This window comes from Dasypus novemcinctus, chromosome X, assembly GCF_030445035.2.
Source record: "Dasypus novemcinctus isolate mDasNov1 chromosome X, mDasNov1.1.hap2, whole genome shotgun sequence".
Classification (NCBI taxonomy): domain Eukaryota; kingdom Metazoa; phylum Chordata; class Mammalia; order Cingulata; family Dasypodidae; genus Dasypus; species Dasypus novemcinctus.
In genome coordinates this window covers 118,277,655-118,297,906 of record NC_080704.1, presented here as the reverse complement: position 1 = coordinate 118,297,906, position 20,252 = coordinate 118,277,655, and the positions used below count along the sequence as shown (strand labels likewise).

Here is a 20,252-nt window from a genome sequence, read left to right as displayed (position 1 = left end):
ACCAACACACCAAGGAACTAAGAGAGTCTATTACTGCAAGCAGGAGAATCCCATCCATCAGTCAAGTGGGATCTAAGGCCCCTCTTGATTTAGAGGTGGAGTGGGCATCGCCAACCCAAGGTCCTCAGGATGGAGGAATAAAATATGGATTAGAGTGGACTTACTGGTATTTTACTATAGAATTACTGTGGCTCTAGCAATGAAAGAAATTATATCACTGATGTGGAAACAGTGGCCATGGGAGTTGCTGAAGGCAGGGAGAGGGCAAAAGAGGTATGAAATGGGGGCATTTTTGGAACTTGGAGTTGTCCTCAATGATATTGCAGGGACAGATGCAGGACATTATATTTCCTGCCATAATCCATTAGATGGACTGGGAGAGAGTGTAAATTACAACGTAAACTATAATCCATGCTGTGTAGCAGTGCTCCAAAATGTACTCATCGAATGCAATGAATGTACCACACTAATGAAAGAAGTTGTCGATGTGGGAGGTGTGGGGTGCGTGGAGAGTGGGGTATATGGGAATCTTTTATATAATATATTTTTTAAGATTTATTTTCTTTATTTATTTCTCTCCCCTCCCCCCCGCCCCGTTGTCTGTTCTCTGTGTCCATTTGTTGTGTGTTCTTCTGTGTCTGCTTGCATTCTTGTCAGTGGCACTGGGAATGTGTGTCTCTTTTTGTTGCATCATCTTGCTGCATCAGCTCTCTGTGTGTACAGCACCACTCCTGGGCAGGTTGCGCTTTTTTTGTGTGGGGTGGCTCTCCTTATTGGACGCACTCCTTGCGCGTAGTGCTCCCCTACGCAGGGGACACTCCTGCGTGGCACAGCACTCCTTGTGCGCATCAGCACTGCATGTGGGCCAGCTCACCACACAGGTCAGGAGGCCCAGGGTTTGAACCCTGGACCTCCCATGTGGTGGGCAGATGCTCTATCAGTTGAGCCAAATCTGCTTCCCTCTTATATTTTTAAATGTAAATGTAGCATTTTGTGAGATTTCTTTATCTTTAAAAAAAGATTAAAAAAGGAAAAAAATTTTAAAAAGATTAAAAAGTGAAAAAAAAAACATTGAGAAGGAAAAAAATAAGCTGAGCTGAAAATAGAGCTCAGTCAAGCAAGTACGAATTATTAAAAAATTAACATTGTAATAGTAGAGTTAAAATTCACATGGGGTGTGAGAGTGATTACAACTGAAAGTGGGAGGATTGCATCCAACATCCATGTGGAATCTGAGCCTCCTCTTGACATAGAGGTGCAATGGACACAACCAATCCAATGTCCACATAGAAGAGGTGGCATTGGATTGGGAAAAGTGGACATGGTGGCTGATGGGTATGGGGAAAGGCAGGAAGAGATGAGAGGTGGAGGCTTTGGGACATGGAGCTGCCCTGGATGGTGCTTCAGAGGCAATCACCGGACATTGTAAATCCTCACAGGGCCCACTGGATGGAATGGAGGAGAGTATGGGCCATGATGTGGACCATTGACTATGAGGTACAGAGGTGCCCAAAGATGTACTTACCAAATCCAATGGATGTGTCATGATGATGGGAACGAGTGTTGCTGGGGGGGGGGGGGGAGAGGTGGGGTGGGGGGGTGGGGTTGAATGGGACCTCACATATATATTTTTAATGTAATATTATTACAAAGTCAATAAAATAAATAAATAAATAAATAAATAAATAAAATTCACATGGGGTATGGTGGAAGAGCAAAATGCTTCAAATTCATGATATGTAAGCCAAATTTGAGTCTCTCCCAAGCACAGGAAAAGGACAGTTTATCTAAAAAATGAACAAAGGTTGACATCAGAAAATCTATAAATTTAGCATACCAAATGGTTTGATCAAACAGAAAACACAAATGAAACTCTCAAAAGATTTCCCAAAAGGATTAGCCAAATTCAACAATCATTACTGATTTTTTAAAAGACTAGAAGATTTATGAATAAGATAATGGTTTACCACTACAAAGAATATCGAACAAAGCAACAGCTAACCCCAAGAGTCAGTAGTGAAATAGCAGAGACAGTCTTATTAAAATCAGAAACAAGGGAAGGATTCCTGCTATCACCACTATTATTTAACACTGACCTAGAAGTTCTAGTCAATATAATCTGGCTTTTAAAAAAAGACTGGGAGAAAATATTTGCAAAAAAAAGTATATCTGTGGAGAGGATATACTAAAAATTCTTAAAACAAACAACAATAAAAAATTGCATAAAAATCTAAGCAGATACCTCACCGCAGAAGATATACTGATGGAAAATAAGCATATGAAAAGATGCTCAAAATTATATGTCATTAGAGAATTGCAAATTAAAACAGTATGACACCACTAGTCACCTATTAAAATGTCTAAAATCCAAAACACTGACAATTCCAAATGCTGGTGAGACTACAGAAAAACAGAAACTCAGATTCATTGTTGGTGGGAATACAAAATACAAAATGGCATGGCGACTTTGGAAGACATTCTGGCAGTTTCTTACAAAACTAAACAGTCTTAACATGTATTTTTAGTTTGCTAAAAGTTGCTAAGAGCAATATACCAGAAATGGGTTGGCTTTTATAATGGGAATTTATTAGGTTAAAAGTTTACAGTGTCTAAATCAAGGCACCATCAAGAGATGCTGTATCACCAAGTAATGGCGAGACTGTAATGGCAGATCCTTCTCCTCCAAAGGCAACTCTTTCTCCCCAAGCTCAGCTACGAGCAATCAGGCATATGGTTCCTTTCTCCCCTCTTCTCCGTGTCTCATCTCTGTTATCCTCTCAAGGGCCTCTTTCTGTGCCCTGTGCTCTGCTGATTGCAGCCTCTGGCCTCTGGGACCTCTATCAGGGTTTCTCTGTCTCTGAAGCTTTTTTCTGTGTATCTCTGCATGTTTCTCCCTCTTACAAAGGACTCTAGTAAAAGGATTAAGACCCACCCTGGGTCATGCCCTACTGAAGTGATCTAATCAAAAGGAAGGACCCTTAAATGGACCTAATTAAAAGGTCCTATCTACAATAGGTTTACATGTACAGGAATGGAATAGCTCTAAGGACTTGATCTTCTGATATCTACCCAGCTTCAAACTGCCACAACATACAATCCAGTAATTGCTCTCCTTGGTATTTACAGAAATGAACTGAAAACTTATGTCACACAAAACCCACGCATAAATATTTATAACAGCCTAATTAATAGTTGCTCTGGTAGTTGGAGATATATAACCACCCCCCCACAAAAAAAACATGGTCTTAAACTTAATTCATTCCTGTGGGTTATGAACCCTTTCTAAGTAGGACTGTTTGATGAGGTTAATTCAGTTAAAGTATGGCTCAAGATGGGTCTTAATCTTATTACTGTAGTCCTTTATTAGCAGAATGAAATTCAGACATAGAGAAAGAAAGTCATGAAAGCAAGAAGTTGAAATTCAATGGAACCTGGAAGAGAACAGAGGGGCCAGGAGAGGTTACCATGTGCATTGCCATGTGACAAAGGAGCCAAAGACCAAGAATAGCAGAGAGACAGCCCCAGAACACCAGTCTTTGGGAAGAAAGCATTGCCCTGATGATGCTTTGATTTGGATTTTTTCCCAGCCTCAAACCATGAGCAAATAAATTACCACTTTCATGGTATTTGCTTAAGCAGCCTAGGAAACTAAAACAGTAGCCAAAACACAGAAGCCACTGAGATGCCCTTCAGTAAGTGAATGGATAAAAAATCAAACTGTAGTACATCAATAAAGTGGAATATTATTCGATAATAAAAAGAAATGATCTATCATGCTACAAAAAAGACATAGAAGAGCCTTAAATGCATATTGCTTAGTGAAAGAAGCCAGTCTGAAAAGTCTACATGCTGACTCCAATTATATGACATTCTGGAAAAGGCAAAACTATAGAGGCTGTAAAAAGAACAGTGATTGCCAGGGATTAGGAAGAGGGAGGGATGAATAGGTGGAGCACATGGAATTTTGAGGGCAGTGAAACTATTCCATATAATGCAGTAATAGTGGATACATGACATTATGCATTTGTAAAACCCCATCACATTCTACAACCCAAAGAATGAACTCTCATGTAACCATGGACTTTAGATAAAAACTAAATTATCTAGATTAATATGGTTCATTATTTGAAACAACTGTATCACATTAATACAAGATATTAATAATAGGGGAAATGTGGGGGGGGTGGAGGATATATGGGAACTCTGATTACTTTTTCTGTAAGGCAAAAACTGCTCTAAAAATAAAACCTATTGATTTTTAAGAATGTAGAACAAATGTACATCAAAAGCATTATCAAAAAGCAAAGGCAATCTGGAGAAATCATTACTGCAAGGGTGATAAAAGATTAATATTCTTTATATATGTAAAGCATATGCAAGTCAAAAAAAGAAACACCCCCATATAAAAATTTTGCAGAGAATATAAATTAACAACTCACAGAATAAAATACATAAATGGCTAAGGAACCTAACAAACATATGAGTAATAAACATATTATGTATACTTGCAGTTTTATATAGTAAAATTTGAAGGAAAAAAACCTGAGGAAAAGAGCAAGGAGAAAGGGAAAGAGGAGTCACTAGTAAGACATACGGTGTAACTGAGGGTAAGAGACCCCAATGCAACATAACCCTCTTTCTTCTCCCTTAGGTTTTCAAAAAATAATCTTCTTTATTAAGAACCCATGAGTTACTGCCAAAAAATGGAAGCAACCCAAGTGTCCATCAACAGATGAATGGATAAACAAAATGTGGACTATGCATATAATGGAATATTAATCAACATTTTAAAAAGGAATGATAATTCTGAGACACGACAACATGGATGAACTTTGAAAGACTTCATGTTCAGTAACGCAAACCAGACACAAATGGGCAAATATTGTGTAATCCCATTGATATGAAATAATTAGAATATGCAAGTTCATAGAGTTAGAAATTAGAATACAGGTTATCAGGGGCCAGAGTAGGAATAGGGAATGGGGAGTTAATGCTTAATTGATACAGAATTTTTGTTTGGGGTGATGGAAAAGTTTTGGTAATGGATTGTGGCAATGTTAGCAAAAACATTATGAAGGTAATTAACACCACTGAATTGCATATTTGAAAGTGGTTAAAATGGGAAATTTCGGGTTGTATGTATGTTACCAGAATACATTTTTTATTTTTTAAATCATAGTAGCATTAATAGAGAAAACTGGGTGTGTGTGTGGGGGGGGGGAAGCTTATGGGAACTCTACATTTTACATGAGTTTTCTGTAAAACCACATCTTCCCTAGGGAACAAAAAGAACCAATGAGGCAGGATGGTTCAGATTATAGCACTGGGTATGTTCTCAAGGTGTGACTGAGACAGGTACCTTTTTTCTAAATTAGTGGTAGGGTACTAAGCAAAAAATGGTGCTTGGTTTTACTCAAATCTGAGTAAGAGAGAGAATTAAGTGGCTAGGATGTTGAAAGCTAATAGTTGAGATAATTCTTCAGGACAGAACCTTTCAAACCAGCCAAATAAGTAAACAGAGAATGGCTCAGATTCCAAGAGATACAGAACAACGCTGCAAGCACAGGCTCATCACAACAAACAATCCTGGTGCTCCTTTAGGAGCATCTACAGAGATGAGGAGCCAAGGACAGGGAGGATAAGAGGCCTTCAAAGGCATACAGCTGCCAAGTTGGAATTCTAGGAGTTGGAGATATTATAGATCAAAAGAACACCATGACCAATGTTGTTGTGATGGTGAGCTGAGTAGAAACCACTTTCAATCTTAGTTTCTCATCCCAGATGCATGCTGTCAACTGAGGCAGCCTTTCCAGCAGCAGACTACAGCAGCAGGACTTAGCAAGTCAAATGTCAATTGAGTTGCACTTAAATGATGCACTCTGGGACCCAGCCAGAACACTGGGGAACCATCATTCCCTCTTGTCAAGTGGACCATGGGAACCCTATGGAGAATTCTGCCCCTTCACTACCCCAAAAATAATTTCCAGCCCCTGCCCAGCATGAGGCATGGAGACCACTGCATCAACCATATCCCTTTCCTGCATGCCTCCATGAAGAACATGCCAGCCCTTTCTTAGTTGGGAAGCTGGCAAACTCATTCAGGGCTAGCATATCAAAGGACCAGTAGAGAAAGCAAGAGATGGAAAGAAATTTTAAAATTTCAATTCTCACAAAACTGTAATCTAAATTTAATGCAAATCTGCCACGCAGGGGTGTCCCCCGCATAGGCGAGCCCCATGCGCGAGGAGTGCGCCCCATAAGGAGAGCTGCCCAGCGCAAAAGAAAGTGCAGCCTGCCCAGGAATGGCGCCACACACACGGAGAGCTGACACCACAAGATGACGCAACAAAAAGAAACACAGATTCCTGTGCCATTGACAACAGAGGCGGACAAAGAAGAATACGCAGCAAATAGATACAGAGAACAGACTACTGGGGCAGGGGGTGGGGAGGGACGGGGAGAGAAATAAAATAGATTTTAAAAAATAATAAATTTAATGCAAATCTAATTAGAATTTCAATAGTATTGGGAGGGGGTGAATAAAAGGTATCTTAAAATCTGTAAGAAAAAATGACCAAGAATAGTGAAGGAATGAATTTGTAACAGCCAATATAAACAAATTAAAGATTTTGATACACAAATAGATGAAATAATAGTATACAAGAAGTTTAATATATGACAAACATGATAACTGAATTCACAGGAAAAATATGGATTACTTAAAAAATTATGCTAGCCCAACTATTTATCCATCTTTAAGAAAACAAAAGTAGATACAAGTTACCAGGGAATGGGGGACAGAAGGGAGATGGGGAATTATTGCTAAATGGGTACAGTTATTATTTGGGGTGATGAGAAAGTTTTGGTAATAGACGACGGTGATGGTAGGACAACATTGTGAATGTAATCAATACGAGTAAATTATATACTTGAAAGTGGTTAAAATGGGAAATTCTGAGTTACACCTGTGTTACATGAAAAATTCTTTAAAATTTTTATATGCTACCTCATAGCATAAACAAAAATGAATTCTAGGTGGAGTAAGATATTTTATTAATCTGACAAGAAAATCTAGATTATATATATAATCCAGAGATAAAACAGAACTTCTTAACCAAGACAGGAAATCCAAAAGCTATAAAAGAAAAGATACTTACATTTGGGCATACAAAAATATAATTTATATGGAAAAATGCACCATAAGTAATGTCAATACAAATACTTGGGAAAAAGATCTGTAACAACAATGATAGACCAAGAGCCAATATCTAAAATATAAAAAGTTCTTAAAATTAAGAAAAAAATAAGCAACCAATAGGAAAATGGGCAGATGCTATTAATAGAAAATTCAGGGAAGAGCAAATTTAATTGAACCAAAAAAGATGAAATAGCACTAAAATTCACTGGTGGCCAGGGAAATACAACCATTAGGCTATCAAAATTATAAAAGAACCACTACACCTATGGCTAGTAGGGATATAAAGAAAACAGACAGGGAAACGGACTTTGGCCCAGTGGTTAGGGCGTCCGTCTACCATATGGGAGGTCCGCGGTTCAAACCCTGGGCCTCCCTGACGTGTGGAGCTGGCCATGTGCAGTGCTGATGCGCGCAAGGAGTGCCGTGCCACGCAAGGGTGTCCCCCGCGTGGGGGAGCCCCACGCGCAAGGAGTGCGCCCGTGAGGAAAGCCGCCCAGTGTGAAAAGAAAGAGCAGCCTGCCCAGGAATGGCGCCGCCCACACTTCCCGTGCCGCTGACGACAACAGAAGCGGACAAAGAAACAAGACGCAGCAAACAGACACCAAGAACAGACAACCGGTGGGGGGGGGGGGGAATTAAATAAATAAATAAATAAATCTTTAAAAAAAGAAAACAGACAACAGTCTTTTTTGTAAATCAATATAACATATGTTAACACAAATAAATAAATGAATAAACAAATATGTGCCTGAGTATGTGGGTGTGTGCAGGTATGAATTAATGCACCAGTGAGTGGGGACATATGCGCAATTAAATTTATTTCAGCATTGACTATAGCAGTAGAAATGTGGAAACAAAATGTTCATTAATAAAGGAATGGCTAAATAAATTTTCATGCATCCATGAAATATTTTGCAGCCTTTAAAAAGAATAAACGTTATACCAAATAACTTTGATAGATTTCTATGAGATACTGTTGAATGAGAAAAGCAAAATGTATAAAAGTATATATAATAAAATCCCATTTTTGTATAAAACATACAATGAACAACAAATTCCAAATCTCCTACATATGTGTTTGTCTATGTGAACCTGAATATATATATGCATATACGTATATATATGGTTTTATGAGCACGGAGAAAAATATGGAAGGATACATATTTGTTTGTTAATATGTAGGAGTAGGTGTGGAAAGGTAGAGCTAGGAGCCAAACAAAAAAGGAAAAGGCACACATACACATATAAAAATATAGGACCACTACAAAAAAATAAATCTGGCAATCTTATTTATGCATTTATATATGAACATAAACATATAAATTAAGTTAAATTTTAAAATAAATGAGAAATAAACTAAATATACAATATACCTGCTTATTAAAAAAGAAAGAAATCAAAATGACCTCTTGATGGTTGGATTATGTGTGATGTTTATTTTCTTCTGTAGGTATCTGTATTTTCTACAATGGGCATTGTTACTCTCATAATAACGAAATAAAACCAATAAATGCTACTTTAAAAACATTGCACTGAATAATGGAGCTCATTTTGGAAAATCAAGGGAGGAAAACAGGGTTAAATATCCCTTTCCTTTAGAAGTGGTCCAAATAAGAAACATATAAAATCAGGATCCATTACCTCTCACCCAGCAGAAAACTACTCACCTAAGGCAAAGAGACTAAGTGGCTAACTTTCAAGGAGCTATTTGAAGCAGCAAATGGGGTATTTTTTCTCCTTACCTAACACTTTATCACTTTATAACTTAAGTAAATCAGAAATCCATTTAAACCACTCTCAATTAACCAAGGGTCTGCTAGGCTCTTTACTTCCTGTTCTCCCCCTCCCTCCTTGTTTTATACTGTTCATGAATAGCTCTAAAATCGGGCCCAGGCAGAAGAAAACGGATGAAATTAATTTGGTCAATTCAGTTTCTCATTAGTAACTCTAACAAAAGGTTTGACAAGTAAAATGGTCACAGCTCACAGCTAAAATGAGGGTTCCAGGACTCTTGAGAATTTCATTTAAAGCAAACATTTCTTCTGATAAACATGATTTGCCTGCATACACTTTACTGGATTTGATGCTGGCTATTTTTAAGAAAGTCAGGAACTATGATAAGGCAATATTTTTCTCTCCCCACCTTAATTTTCACTTTTAAAAACAGAAACATAAAAACACAAGAGCAATGCCCTTCAAAGTGAAGATGAATATCCTCAGTGGAGCCAAGAGATTACAAAGCAAAGACTTAGCATGCTCTCTAGAGAAACTTTAGGACAGCAGCATACCTTCTGAGGCAGAATACCCTGGCCATAAACCAATACCACAATGATTTGCCCAAAAGACATGTCAGGGTATGACAAAAAAACAAATCTCCACAGACATTTCCCCATATCACTGGCCCCTCACGGACTTTTGTCCCTTGGGGAAGCCCAGAGACAAAGCAGTACAAGGCTGAGGTGTGGAGAGCAATGTGCTCATCATTCCTTGTCATCAAACAGACAAAAAACAGTCTAAACAGCAATGGCAACGGAGCAAAAACAATCTTCCCTTACTTGAACACGACGGTAGCTCCCCGACATGGAGGACAGGCCAGGAGAAAGATCTGCAATGGAAAAAGAAGGAAATATGGTTATCAATAAAACTGTTGGACACGTTGAGCCCATGCTACATTAATAATCAAGAAAAAAGTAACAAAATCTAACATCAAAAAATGTAATATAAAAAATCAAAACGGCAAGTAGGTGGTTTTCCAAAGTACTTATTTGTGTTTACACATGCATGAATGTATATATACATATGTGAGTGAGACAGTAAGAAAGAAAGAGTATGTGTGATTGAGGGAATAAGACATGGGGAGAGCTTTTTAAGACCAAATTTTGAATACTTTTCACAGGCCTTTGCAGCCCCTAGACTGCTTCCTCTTAACTTCTAGAACAATTCTTAATTTTTCAACTCTTCTACTTCAACAAGACAGACATAGTCAGTCTTTGCTTTTAATCCAGGGCAAGTGAAAATAGATTCTGAGCGTGGAACAAGTACACAGATGCCTTCTTATTTGCCTCCCATGGAGAAAGGTGGGTTTTTCAATACCCAGCATTGCCAGATACAGCAAAAAAAATACAGGATTCCAGGTTACATTTGAATTTCAGATAAAGAATGAGTGTTCTTTCATATAAGTATGTTCTAAATATTACATGGAACACACTTATACTAAAAAACTATTCATTCTTTATCCGAAATTCAAATTTAATTAGGTACCCTGTACGTTATCTTGCAACCCTATCAATACTGCTACTCCCAGGTTCCAAACCTCCTGTCAACTTCAGTAGTCTGTTTCTGTGTATGCCTGGGTGGTTCTACTTTGCTATTCTCTTCCCAGGTCAAAACAAATAAGAAAAACCTTGCGTACAACTAGAAAAAGAACTTGACCAAAAGGGGGGAAAGGTAAAGACAAATGAGTTTATATGACTAAGAGACTTCAAAGTGAGTCGGGAGGTCATTTCAGAGGTTATGCTTATGCATGTCTCAGCAGGAGCTCATTGACTACCAAAGTAAATACCACTTCAAATAGTAGGGCTGCCAAGGGCTCTGGAGACAACCAGACACAACAGTCAGGGCAGACAGCTCAGGAGTTTGGCACCCTGCCGGTGAGCTCTACTGTTGAATTTATGCTCCCCAGTGTGACAGAGTTGGACTTGGTTGTGATTCCCCTACACGTGGCTCTTCTGTCTTTCTTATTTGAAAGTATAGTTGATGCTGGAGTCAGTAGGTGTTGGTCCAAGAGACTTAAATCCTTGGGATGTCAATGTGCCAGCTGGGCCTTGAATATCAACGGAGTTGCAACACCTACTCTCCAGTTCATTGGACTCACCCAGGACAACTTAATATGAAGGTGATGATGGACAACTACCATACCAAGGAACCAAGAGAGTCTACAACTGCAAGCAAGAGAGCCCCACCCATTGGCCCCATGGGATTGCATTCCTCTAGTCAGCCAAAGAGGTGCTGATGCAAAATACCAGAAGCCTATTGGCTTTTACAAAGGGTATTTATTTGGAGTAGGAGCATTCAGATACCAGGCCATAAAGCATAGGTTACTTCCCTCACCAAAGTCTATTTCCACGTGTTGGAGAAAGATGGCTGACAATGTCTGCCAGGGTTCAGGCTTCCTGGGTTCCTCCCTTCCCAGGTCTTGCCTCTCTTCAGGCTGAGGGTTCCTGTCTTCCCAGGGCTTGCTTCTTTCCAGGTTCAGGGTTCCTCTCTTCCAGGGACTTGCTTCTCTTTCCCCTGTGTGCTTACTACCCAGGGCTCCAATTTAAGACTTCGGCATCAAAACTCAACATCAAAACTTTAACAATGGGAAGCGGACTTGGCCCAGTGGTTAGGGCATCTGTCTACCACATGGGAGGTCTGCGGTTCAAATCCTGGGCCTCCTTGACCCGTGTGGATTTGGCCCATGAGCAGTGCTGATGCGCGCAAGGAGTGCCCTGCCATGCAGGGGTGCCCACCGCGTAAGAGAGCCCCACGTGCAAGGAGTGCACCTGTAAGGAGAGCCGCCCAGGGTGAAAGAAAGTGCAGCCTGCCCAGGAATGGCGCCGCCCACACTTCCCGTGCCACTGACGACAACAGAAGTGGACAAAGAAACAAGATGCAGCAAACAGACACAGAGAACAGACAACTGGGGGCGGGGGGAATAAATAAATAAAGTGAAACTAATCCTAAAAAAAAACCTCTAACATTAAAAACCCTCCAACTCTGTCCTTTGCCATGCCTTTTATCTATGAGTCCCCACCAACCAAGGGGCGGGGACGCCACACTTTAGTGACGTGGCCCAATCAAAGCCTTAATCATAATTTAATCAAGTCCAGGTACATACCAGTTTACAAACATAATCCAAAATCTATTTTTGGATTTCAAAACTATATCAAACTGCTACACTGCACCCTCTGAATTCCAAAAATACATTATATAATAATATTCAAGAAAACCTTAAATCAGTAACAATGCAAGTACTAAATCATATAACAATCAATTTAAAGAAATAGTTTGTCTTGGGCAAAGTCCCACCTGGATGTAGACCTCTGAAATTATAAGACAATTTATCTGCTTCCAATACACAAATGGACAGAAAAAGGATAAACCTTTTCATTACAATGAGGAGAAATTGGGAAGGAAACATGAGTCACAGGTCCTCAACAGTTCAGTAAACCTGCAGGGGATCCTCCATTCAATTTCAAAGTCTGAGAGTCATTCTTAAGATGATGGTTTCTTCTTCTTGGTGCCTTATGGGAACCCATCCTTTCCATAGGCTTGCTGAAAGGCCATTTTCTTGGTTCTACCCTCATCAAGCATCTGGGTGTCAACCAAGCTCCAGACCTCACCCTCTGAGAGCATTGGGGTGATTGCCGTACCTTACCCAATCTTTGGGTAAGAGTCTTAACCCCCCACCCAGTAGAGTGACATGAAGACAACATTCCTCTTACCTTTGGTATACAGGCTCAATACTCTCAGAGCAATGAGTTGACCACCTGGCATTTTCTAATTCATGGGGAAAAGGTCCACCCCTCTCAGACCTGTGGGGTGCTGACCTTAACTGTCCTAATCCTTGGGGAATGTGCGCCACCCTCTCTGTACCCTAGGGCAGCAAAACTCTTTGAGACCATTGGGCAGGAACTTCCACCCTCTTCAACTGCTGGGGCAAACTCACCCTCTCTGTACACACAGGTGCGTTTCCTCTCTTGGCCCAAGTTTTAGTCTTAATTCCAGATCTCAGCTTCCATGGTTTTCCCTTGAAGTCATTCCCCTTCAATCTCTCCTTTCCATGTCCCTTTTATTCCAGGCTGACAGTGATTTTGTTCACACAGCTTTCTGAAAAAGTCTGTTGGTTTAGCATGCAGGAAGCAGGGGTCCAAGCCATCAGACAATAAGACTTTTCACAAGTCTTTCCGACATAACTGCATCTTCAATCCTGATTTATAAGTTCCAAGTTTAGTTAAGTCCTTCAATGGGGAACTTTCATCTGGGAGCTTGATTTCCAGAGGCTTGGAATTTTCAGAATCAGTTTCTGTTTTCTTTGTGCCCAACAGTCCAGTCCTTAGCATATCTCCCTTGTCTAGCATTTTGCTATAAGCTATATGCAGAAGCTAAGCTGCATTCTCTGGATTTACTTTAGAAATTTCTTCAGCTAAATGCCCAGGTTTGCCATTTTCAAATTCTGGCTTCCATAAAACACCAGGAGTTAATCTTGCTAAGTTTGCTGCTACTTTAAAAGACAGATCACCTTTCCTCCAGTTTCCAATAATAGTTTCATCATTTACTTCTAAGGCATCATAAAAAATCTCTTTAGTATCCATATTGTTATCAACAGTCTCTTAAAAAAGATCTAGGCCTTTTTCATCAAGCATTTCACAATTCTTCCAAAAAATACCCCTTACTCATTTATAAAACTGTTCCAGCATCTTGGTAATTGCAAAAGAACTATCCCACTCTTGGTACCAAATTCTGTATTAGTCAGCCAAAGGGGTGCTGATGCAAAATACCAGAAGCCTATTGGCTTTTACAAAGAGTATTTATTTGGGGTAGGAGCTTATAGATACCAGGTCATGAAACATAGGTTATTTCCCTCACCAAAGTCTATTTCCATGTGTTGGAGAAAGATGGCTGCTGACGTCTGCCGGGTTCAGGCTTCCTGGGTTCCTCTCCTCCCAGGTCTTGCTCTTCTCCGGGCTCAGGGTTCCTCTCTCCCCAGGGCTTGCTTCTTTCCAGGTTCAGGGTTCCTCTCTTCCCGGGGCTTGCTTCTCTTTTCTCTGTATGCTTACTTCTCAGGCCTCCAATTTAAGAGTTCAGCATCAAAGTTCCAACAGCAAAACTCTAACATTAAAAACCCTCCATATCTGTTCTTTGCCATGCCTTTTATCTGTGAGTCCCTACCCACCAAGGGGTGGGGACTCAACACTCTACTAACATGGCCCTATCAAAGCCCTAATCACAATTTAATTATGCCCAGGTACAGGCCAGTTTACAAACATAATCCAATATCTATTTTTGGAATTCATAACTATATCAAACTGCTACACCATCCCAGAAGCCTCAGGATTGGGGAATGAACTATAGACTAAAGTGGACTTACTGGTATTCCACTACAGACTTATTACAATTCTAGCAATGGAAGACATTATATCACTTATGTAGAGGCAGTGCCCACTGGAGGTTCTAAGGGGAGGGAGAGGGAAAAACAGGTGTAATACTGGAGCATTTTCGGGACTTGGGAATTGTCCTAAATGACTTTGCAATGACAGATGCCGCTGTTATATATCCTTCCATAACCTACAGAATTGGGTGGCAGAGACTGTAAATTACAATGTAAACTTGAATCCACACTTAGTGGCAATTCTCCAAAATGTGTTCATCAATTGCAATGAATGTACCTCACTAATGAAAGATGTTGTTAATATGGGAAAATGTGGGAGGTGTACAGAGAGGAACATATGGGAAGCCCCTATATTTTTTATGTGACATTTGTGTAATCCAAGTATCTTTAAAAAAACAAAAATATTTTTAAAAAGAAGAGTCTTGCAGGCTGCAAGCTGCAGCCTCTTTCTAAGAGACAAATAAGTTTCATGCTATTTAGTATGACCTAGACTTCTGTTACAGCCTTTGAAAACATACAGCTGTGGCAGTATGACCTTCATCCAGGCAGTGTTTCTCAAATGCCAAGGGCTACAAAGAATCTCCTGCAGAGTGTGATACACAGCAAATTCCTGTGCTCCCCCAACAGGAATTCGGATTCAGAAGTCTTGGACCCCAGACCCAAAAATCTGCATTCAACCACTCCTGGCAGTCAGATATGCTGAATGTTTGACCCTGAGGTGTCTATGCTTGCCAGTGAAAAATGGACTGAAATACTTTCAGAGTCAAAGACACTCCACAGGACTAAGGCCTGACAAAAGAATGAAACTCCTGTTTGTAGAGTCCCTCCACCAACAAGTGATTTAATGGTTCAGTATGGAAATCATTGATATGAGTCACTATCTTGTTGAGAATTCTTAACATCAAGTATCTGCATTACAGACTTACTGGTTTTGTCATATGTCTATTCTTAAGCATTCTGTTATTTAGTTCTCCCTGAGTACATTTTTTTAAGTAAAGGGCACTATAAGGAAAGCCGCCTGCTGGGATCTCTGCCAAAAGGAAGAAAAAAGAGGAACAGGAAAGAGAAAAGGTATTGAAAGTAACCTGGCAAGGAGTTCACCTCTACAATATCTCTTCAAAGAATCCCTCCCAGGAAATATCCATCAAGAATGTGCCTTTGCCCCTCTGGATCAATTTGATTAAAAGTTTAAAAGTACAAAACCAGTGACAATTACAGGTCTACAATCATTTATTAGTAATTCCCAAATCCAAAATACTAAAAACTGAAAGATTTTTTCCCCCAAAGCCAATTTGGTAGCAAAACCTGACTTGAACTGATGTTCAAGATTTTATTGAAAATAAAGATTTTATTTAATCCGCTTCTGGGAAACATTCACATATCACATGTTTTCTATCAAAATAATGATGTATTTGATTATGGGGTGCTGACCCTGACCCCACCGGGAATACATGTAAAGTACACTATATGCACATTATTGCCTTTCTAAAATCCAAAAAACTCAGGTTTCTGAAATTCATCTGACCCTAAGGATATTGGATAAGGATTGTAGACTTGGAATTTCAATCATCCAAACATTAATTTATCCTCTACTCCCCCACCCTTTAGGAGCAGTCCAAGTAAGAAATAAACAAAGCCAGTATTCTTTACCACTGATCGAGCAATAAAGTTACTCACCTTGGGTAAGGGACCAAGTTGGAGAATGCACATATTTACCCAGCATCAGGCCCATCAAAGGCTACTCTCAGAAGCTACAGAATATAGACAGCAGACAGGGGCCCCCAACCACCTTAGAAAGGTTCTCAATACTTCCAGCAGCCTTCCTGAGTTTCTGGAATACCTAAGACATTTCCAACATGCTACACAGAGGAGCAAACACATGACACTGGGTCCCCATTTAACTCTTGGTTTTCTATACCCACAGCCAAAAGAATGAACAGATTCTTGGGGGGTAGATTTCCTCCCTCCATTTGGCTGGCTCTTCTTCACAACAGCCTTATGCCAGAAACCCAGGAACCTAATGGAGCAAGCTTCCAGTCACAATGAAGAAGAGTGGGTTGTCATATTATTCTCCATTAAATCATGGACCTAACTTCATTTGAGGCAGCTAATCTAGGCTTGAATCTAAATGAGTTTTCCATTGTTACTTTCATATGGCCAGGCTATTCCAACCAACACTTTGACCTTTTTCATGTTTCCTATTTATTCGCATCACCAGGGTAGAGGCTATCTTTTTTCAAACAATCCTTAAATCAGATACATGTAGACATATCGAATCAGCAGATCAGAAAAATTCATCATTCAATTTCCAGCAAATTCATGATCTCCATCCATAACTTCATTAATTCATGACAATGAACCTCTCTGCTCTGTTGTGCTGGATCCACATCCACATTCACCATTAACCAAAGGAACTACATGAAAATAACATTTTAAATCAGAAGCCCAAGGGCGAATGAGTTACCAGGGCCCTCAGCCTTGGCCTAAATATGCTGGCTTTCTTCCTTGGTTGTCTTCCAACTGTCTCCAAATTTTGGCAGCATGTATTTTAGACTAGCAAACAGAAAGCTAAACTAAACCTTCAGCTCCAAATAGTGTGGGAAGGGAGGACATTTGGAAATGAAAACAAGGACAGTAGGAAGATGAGACTGCACCTGAACATATTTCAACACCAATTTGGCACTTGGTATTCCTTTGACAAAATGTACCCAGCTCAGTACATGAAGAAAAGGGCATGGAGCATACTACAAACAAGTGCAAAAGAATGCTCCCACTTTCCCATCGTCTATGAGATAGGCAGGGCCGGATATTAATCCCCATTTTACAGCATGGAGAAACCAAGGAGAAAGATTCTGACAAAGCTTTCTAACAAAAACTCATGTCCCTGACTCCTAGTTCAATGACATTGCCCCATTTACACCTGATACAGGTGTCTTGGAAGCTTCTCTTCTTTAGACTCTTGCCCTGCCTCTTGATCCTAATGTGACACAGGGAATCACCTGAATGGCCCCACATCTGTACCACCACACAACTCACAAGATCTACTTTCTATAGTGTGAGACATCTCAAAATACACTCTCAACAGGGCAGCAAATTACATTTACATAGACTCGTCAGAGTTCAGCATTCTCCAAAGACAGGCATGCCTTATCTCCACCCTGCCTCATCCCCAGGTCTGGTGGGATCTTGCAGACCTTGAACTCTAACGAAACTGAGGTCATTTTTCAAAATTATTCACCCCCAGGAAAGATTACTGTGCTACTCTCCAGGGCTCTCCTACCCAGAAATTTGCAAATTCATCTCTTTCCTAAGCACCTGATCTAAGCACCAGCTGCTGTTCCAGTTCATGCTCTGAACTGCTCCAGTTCCAGGGTCCCAGGTTACCCACTCAACCTCTCAGTCATCACTTGCCTTGCGTCCTGTTCCTGTCCTCACACTCTTATTAGCCACTCACCCACTTGACCTGGTCCCAACATCAGATTCAGCAAACCTCTATTTTCATAGCCCCTAAAAAAGACAGCTTTTCTTCCCAGGGGAAAGGATCAGTATTGCGAGAAATGTAATTGGAAAGAGGGACCGATCACCACAGGCCATCCCAACCGATCCCACAGGGCCTAGCCAAGTTAACTGGGGAAGGAAGATGGGAAAACTAAATGAAATGGAAATAAAGAGTAAGAGAGGTGTGGGAAAGTAGTGTTTGAACTAGTACACAATCTTCTCAGGCCCAGCCCTCAGGCTCCAGTTCTCCCAACTCCATTGTACAAGTGTGATGGTGTGCATCTATCTGGGATCCCTAAGAACCAGTACTCATGACCATAATCTACCACAAAGGATGATAAATGCCCTGGGTTTCCCAAAGTCTGCCCCACAGCTCCATTCACTAATGCTCATACCCTGGGGACCTGATTATGCCTCCCTGGACCACTGCAATAATCTCCTCACTGATGTCCCTGCCTCCAAGCACACTGCTGCAAGAGGGACATACCTAAAATGTCACTCTGATCTGCTACTTAAAACTCTTCAATGGTTTGCCATTACCTACAGAAGAAGCGCAAGCTCCTTAAGAGAATGGGAGACAAGACCTTCCCTGCTGTGGACTCTGCCTACCTTTCCAGCATGACCACCTCATACATGATTATGCTCTAGTACCAAACTGTAAACTGAACACTGTTTATGTCAATAAATACACTTTTACAATCTCACTTTCTCATAGCTTTATTTTATTCAACATGAATATACAACAATTTACTCAATCTCCTGTTGCTCATGTATGTTACAGATCTCTTACTATTTATAGATCCCTTACTACTTCCTTAGTCTACATTTTTAGCAGGAGAATTTCTAGGTCAAAGGGAATGTAATTTGAAAGCTTTTGATTCATTTGAATTTAAATTCCCACCAGAAAATATGAGGTGTTTTCTGCTATAACCTGGATGACAGGTAATTATCACTGTTTAAAAGGCAAAACACACACACACACACAACTTATTGTTTTGATTTTCAATGTCTGGGATTACCAGAAATGTAGAACTATTTTCTAAACCATTGATTAGCCAGGTGTATTTCTTCTTTTATGATGTGAAAACATGGGTTTTGCCTGGTTTTCATCTGGACCGTTCTTTTTCTTACTAAGTTGTAAGAGCCACTTATATTTTAATGGTATTTAATGCAGATTATTTGATATATGATACAAATATTTTTCTCAGTTTGTCATTGTCTTAGCTCTGCTTATGGTGGTTTTGTGATATATAGAAGTTTTTTCATTTTTATGTAATCAAATGTATTTGTCACTTCTTTTATGGCTTCTGCCCTTGATATCAGGCTTAGAAAATATTTTTTTAAATCCATGGATTATGAGAAAAAATTGCCTATTATTTGCCAAATATTTCCACAATTTTACTTTAAAAATTGAAGTATCCAATAACAAGGACTGTGTCATTACTGATCCTATTCATACTTCCCGAATGGCCTTCCTCTTATGACGAATTTTATTTACCCTTGAAATACAAAATTAGGCATCATTTTCTTGAGGAAGGCTCCCGTACCTTCTCAGATTAAATGCCCAGCCTCTATCTTTCCATCAGCTCTCTCTGTTTATCTCTTTCTTAGAATTTATCATTTTTAGAATAAAGAGCTTACAAAGAGACCCTCGAACTTATATAACAGGGAAGTAAGCGTACCTACTTAGAGTTAAGCTTTAAAAACAACATACAATGATTTTTAGAATGCAAGTTCATCTTTAAGACAAAAGATCTTCAGATACAGAAGACCCTATTGTAAATGCTTGAATTATATCTAAAGAAACAATATGGGGGAGCCAGTGTAGCTCAGTGGTTGAACACTGTTTTCTCACATACGAGGTCCTGGATTCACTCCCTGGCCCCAGTACCTCCAAAAAATAATAATAATAATATGTGACTCCCACAACTCAACAACAAAAAGACAAATAGCCCAATTTAAAAATGGGTGAAAGATTTGAACACACATTCCTTGAAAGAAAATATACAAATGACTAATAAACAGATGAATAGATGTATAACATCATTAGCAATTAGGGAAATACAAATCAAAAAATGAAGACTTCATAGCCATTAGGATAGCTATAAAAACAAATGTAAGGACTTCTAGAAAGATGGCATCAGTGTAGTAGACAAGGTTCAACTCTCTCACAAAAATAATGTAGCAGGGAGCAGAGTGGCTCAAGCAGCTGGACACCCACATCTGCTGCAATAAGCATACACCACACAAGTAGACACCGCAACCAAGCAGATGCCACAACCAGCAGAAGCTGCAACCAGCAGATGATGCATGCAATGAGCCACAATGAGGAAATGACCAAACCAGCAGGGAGTGGACGTGGTTCAAGTGGTTGGACACGCGCCTCCCACATGGGAAGTCCCA

At 39.9% G+C, this 20,252-nt stretch overlaps 1 protein-coding gene across 3 annotated transcripts in view; it reads right to left on the bottom strand.

Moving 5' to 3' along the window:
• TMEM164 (transmembrane protein 164) overlaps positions 1–20,252 on the bottom strand; it is a 272,538-nt gene that overhangs the window by 153,431 nt on the left and 98,855 nt on the right. For all 3 annotated transcript variants that reach the window (XM_058291368.2, XM_058291367.2, XM_058291369.2), the window contains exon 3: positions 9,754–9,803. In XM_058291368.2, the coding sequence (XP_058147351.1) occupies positions 9,754–9,803 (50 nt within the window). The remainder of the gene's footprint in view (positions 1–9,753; positions 9,804–20,252) is intronic.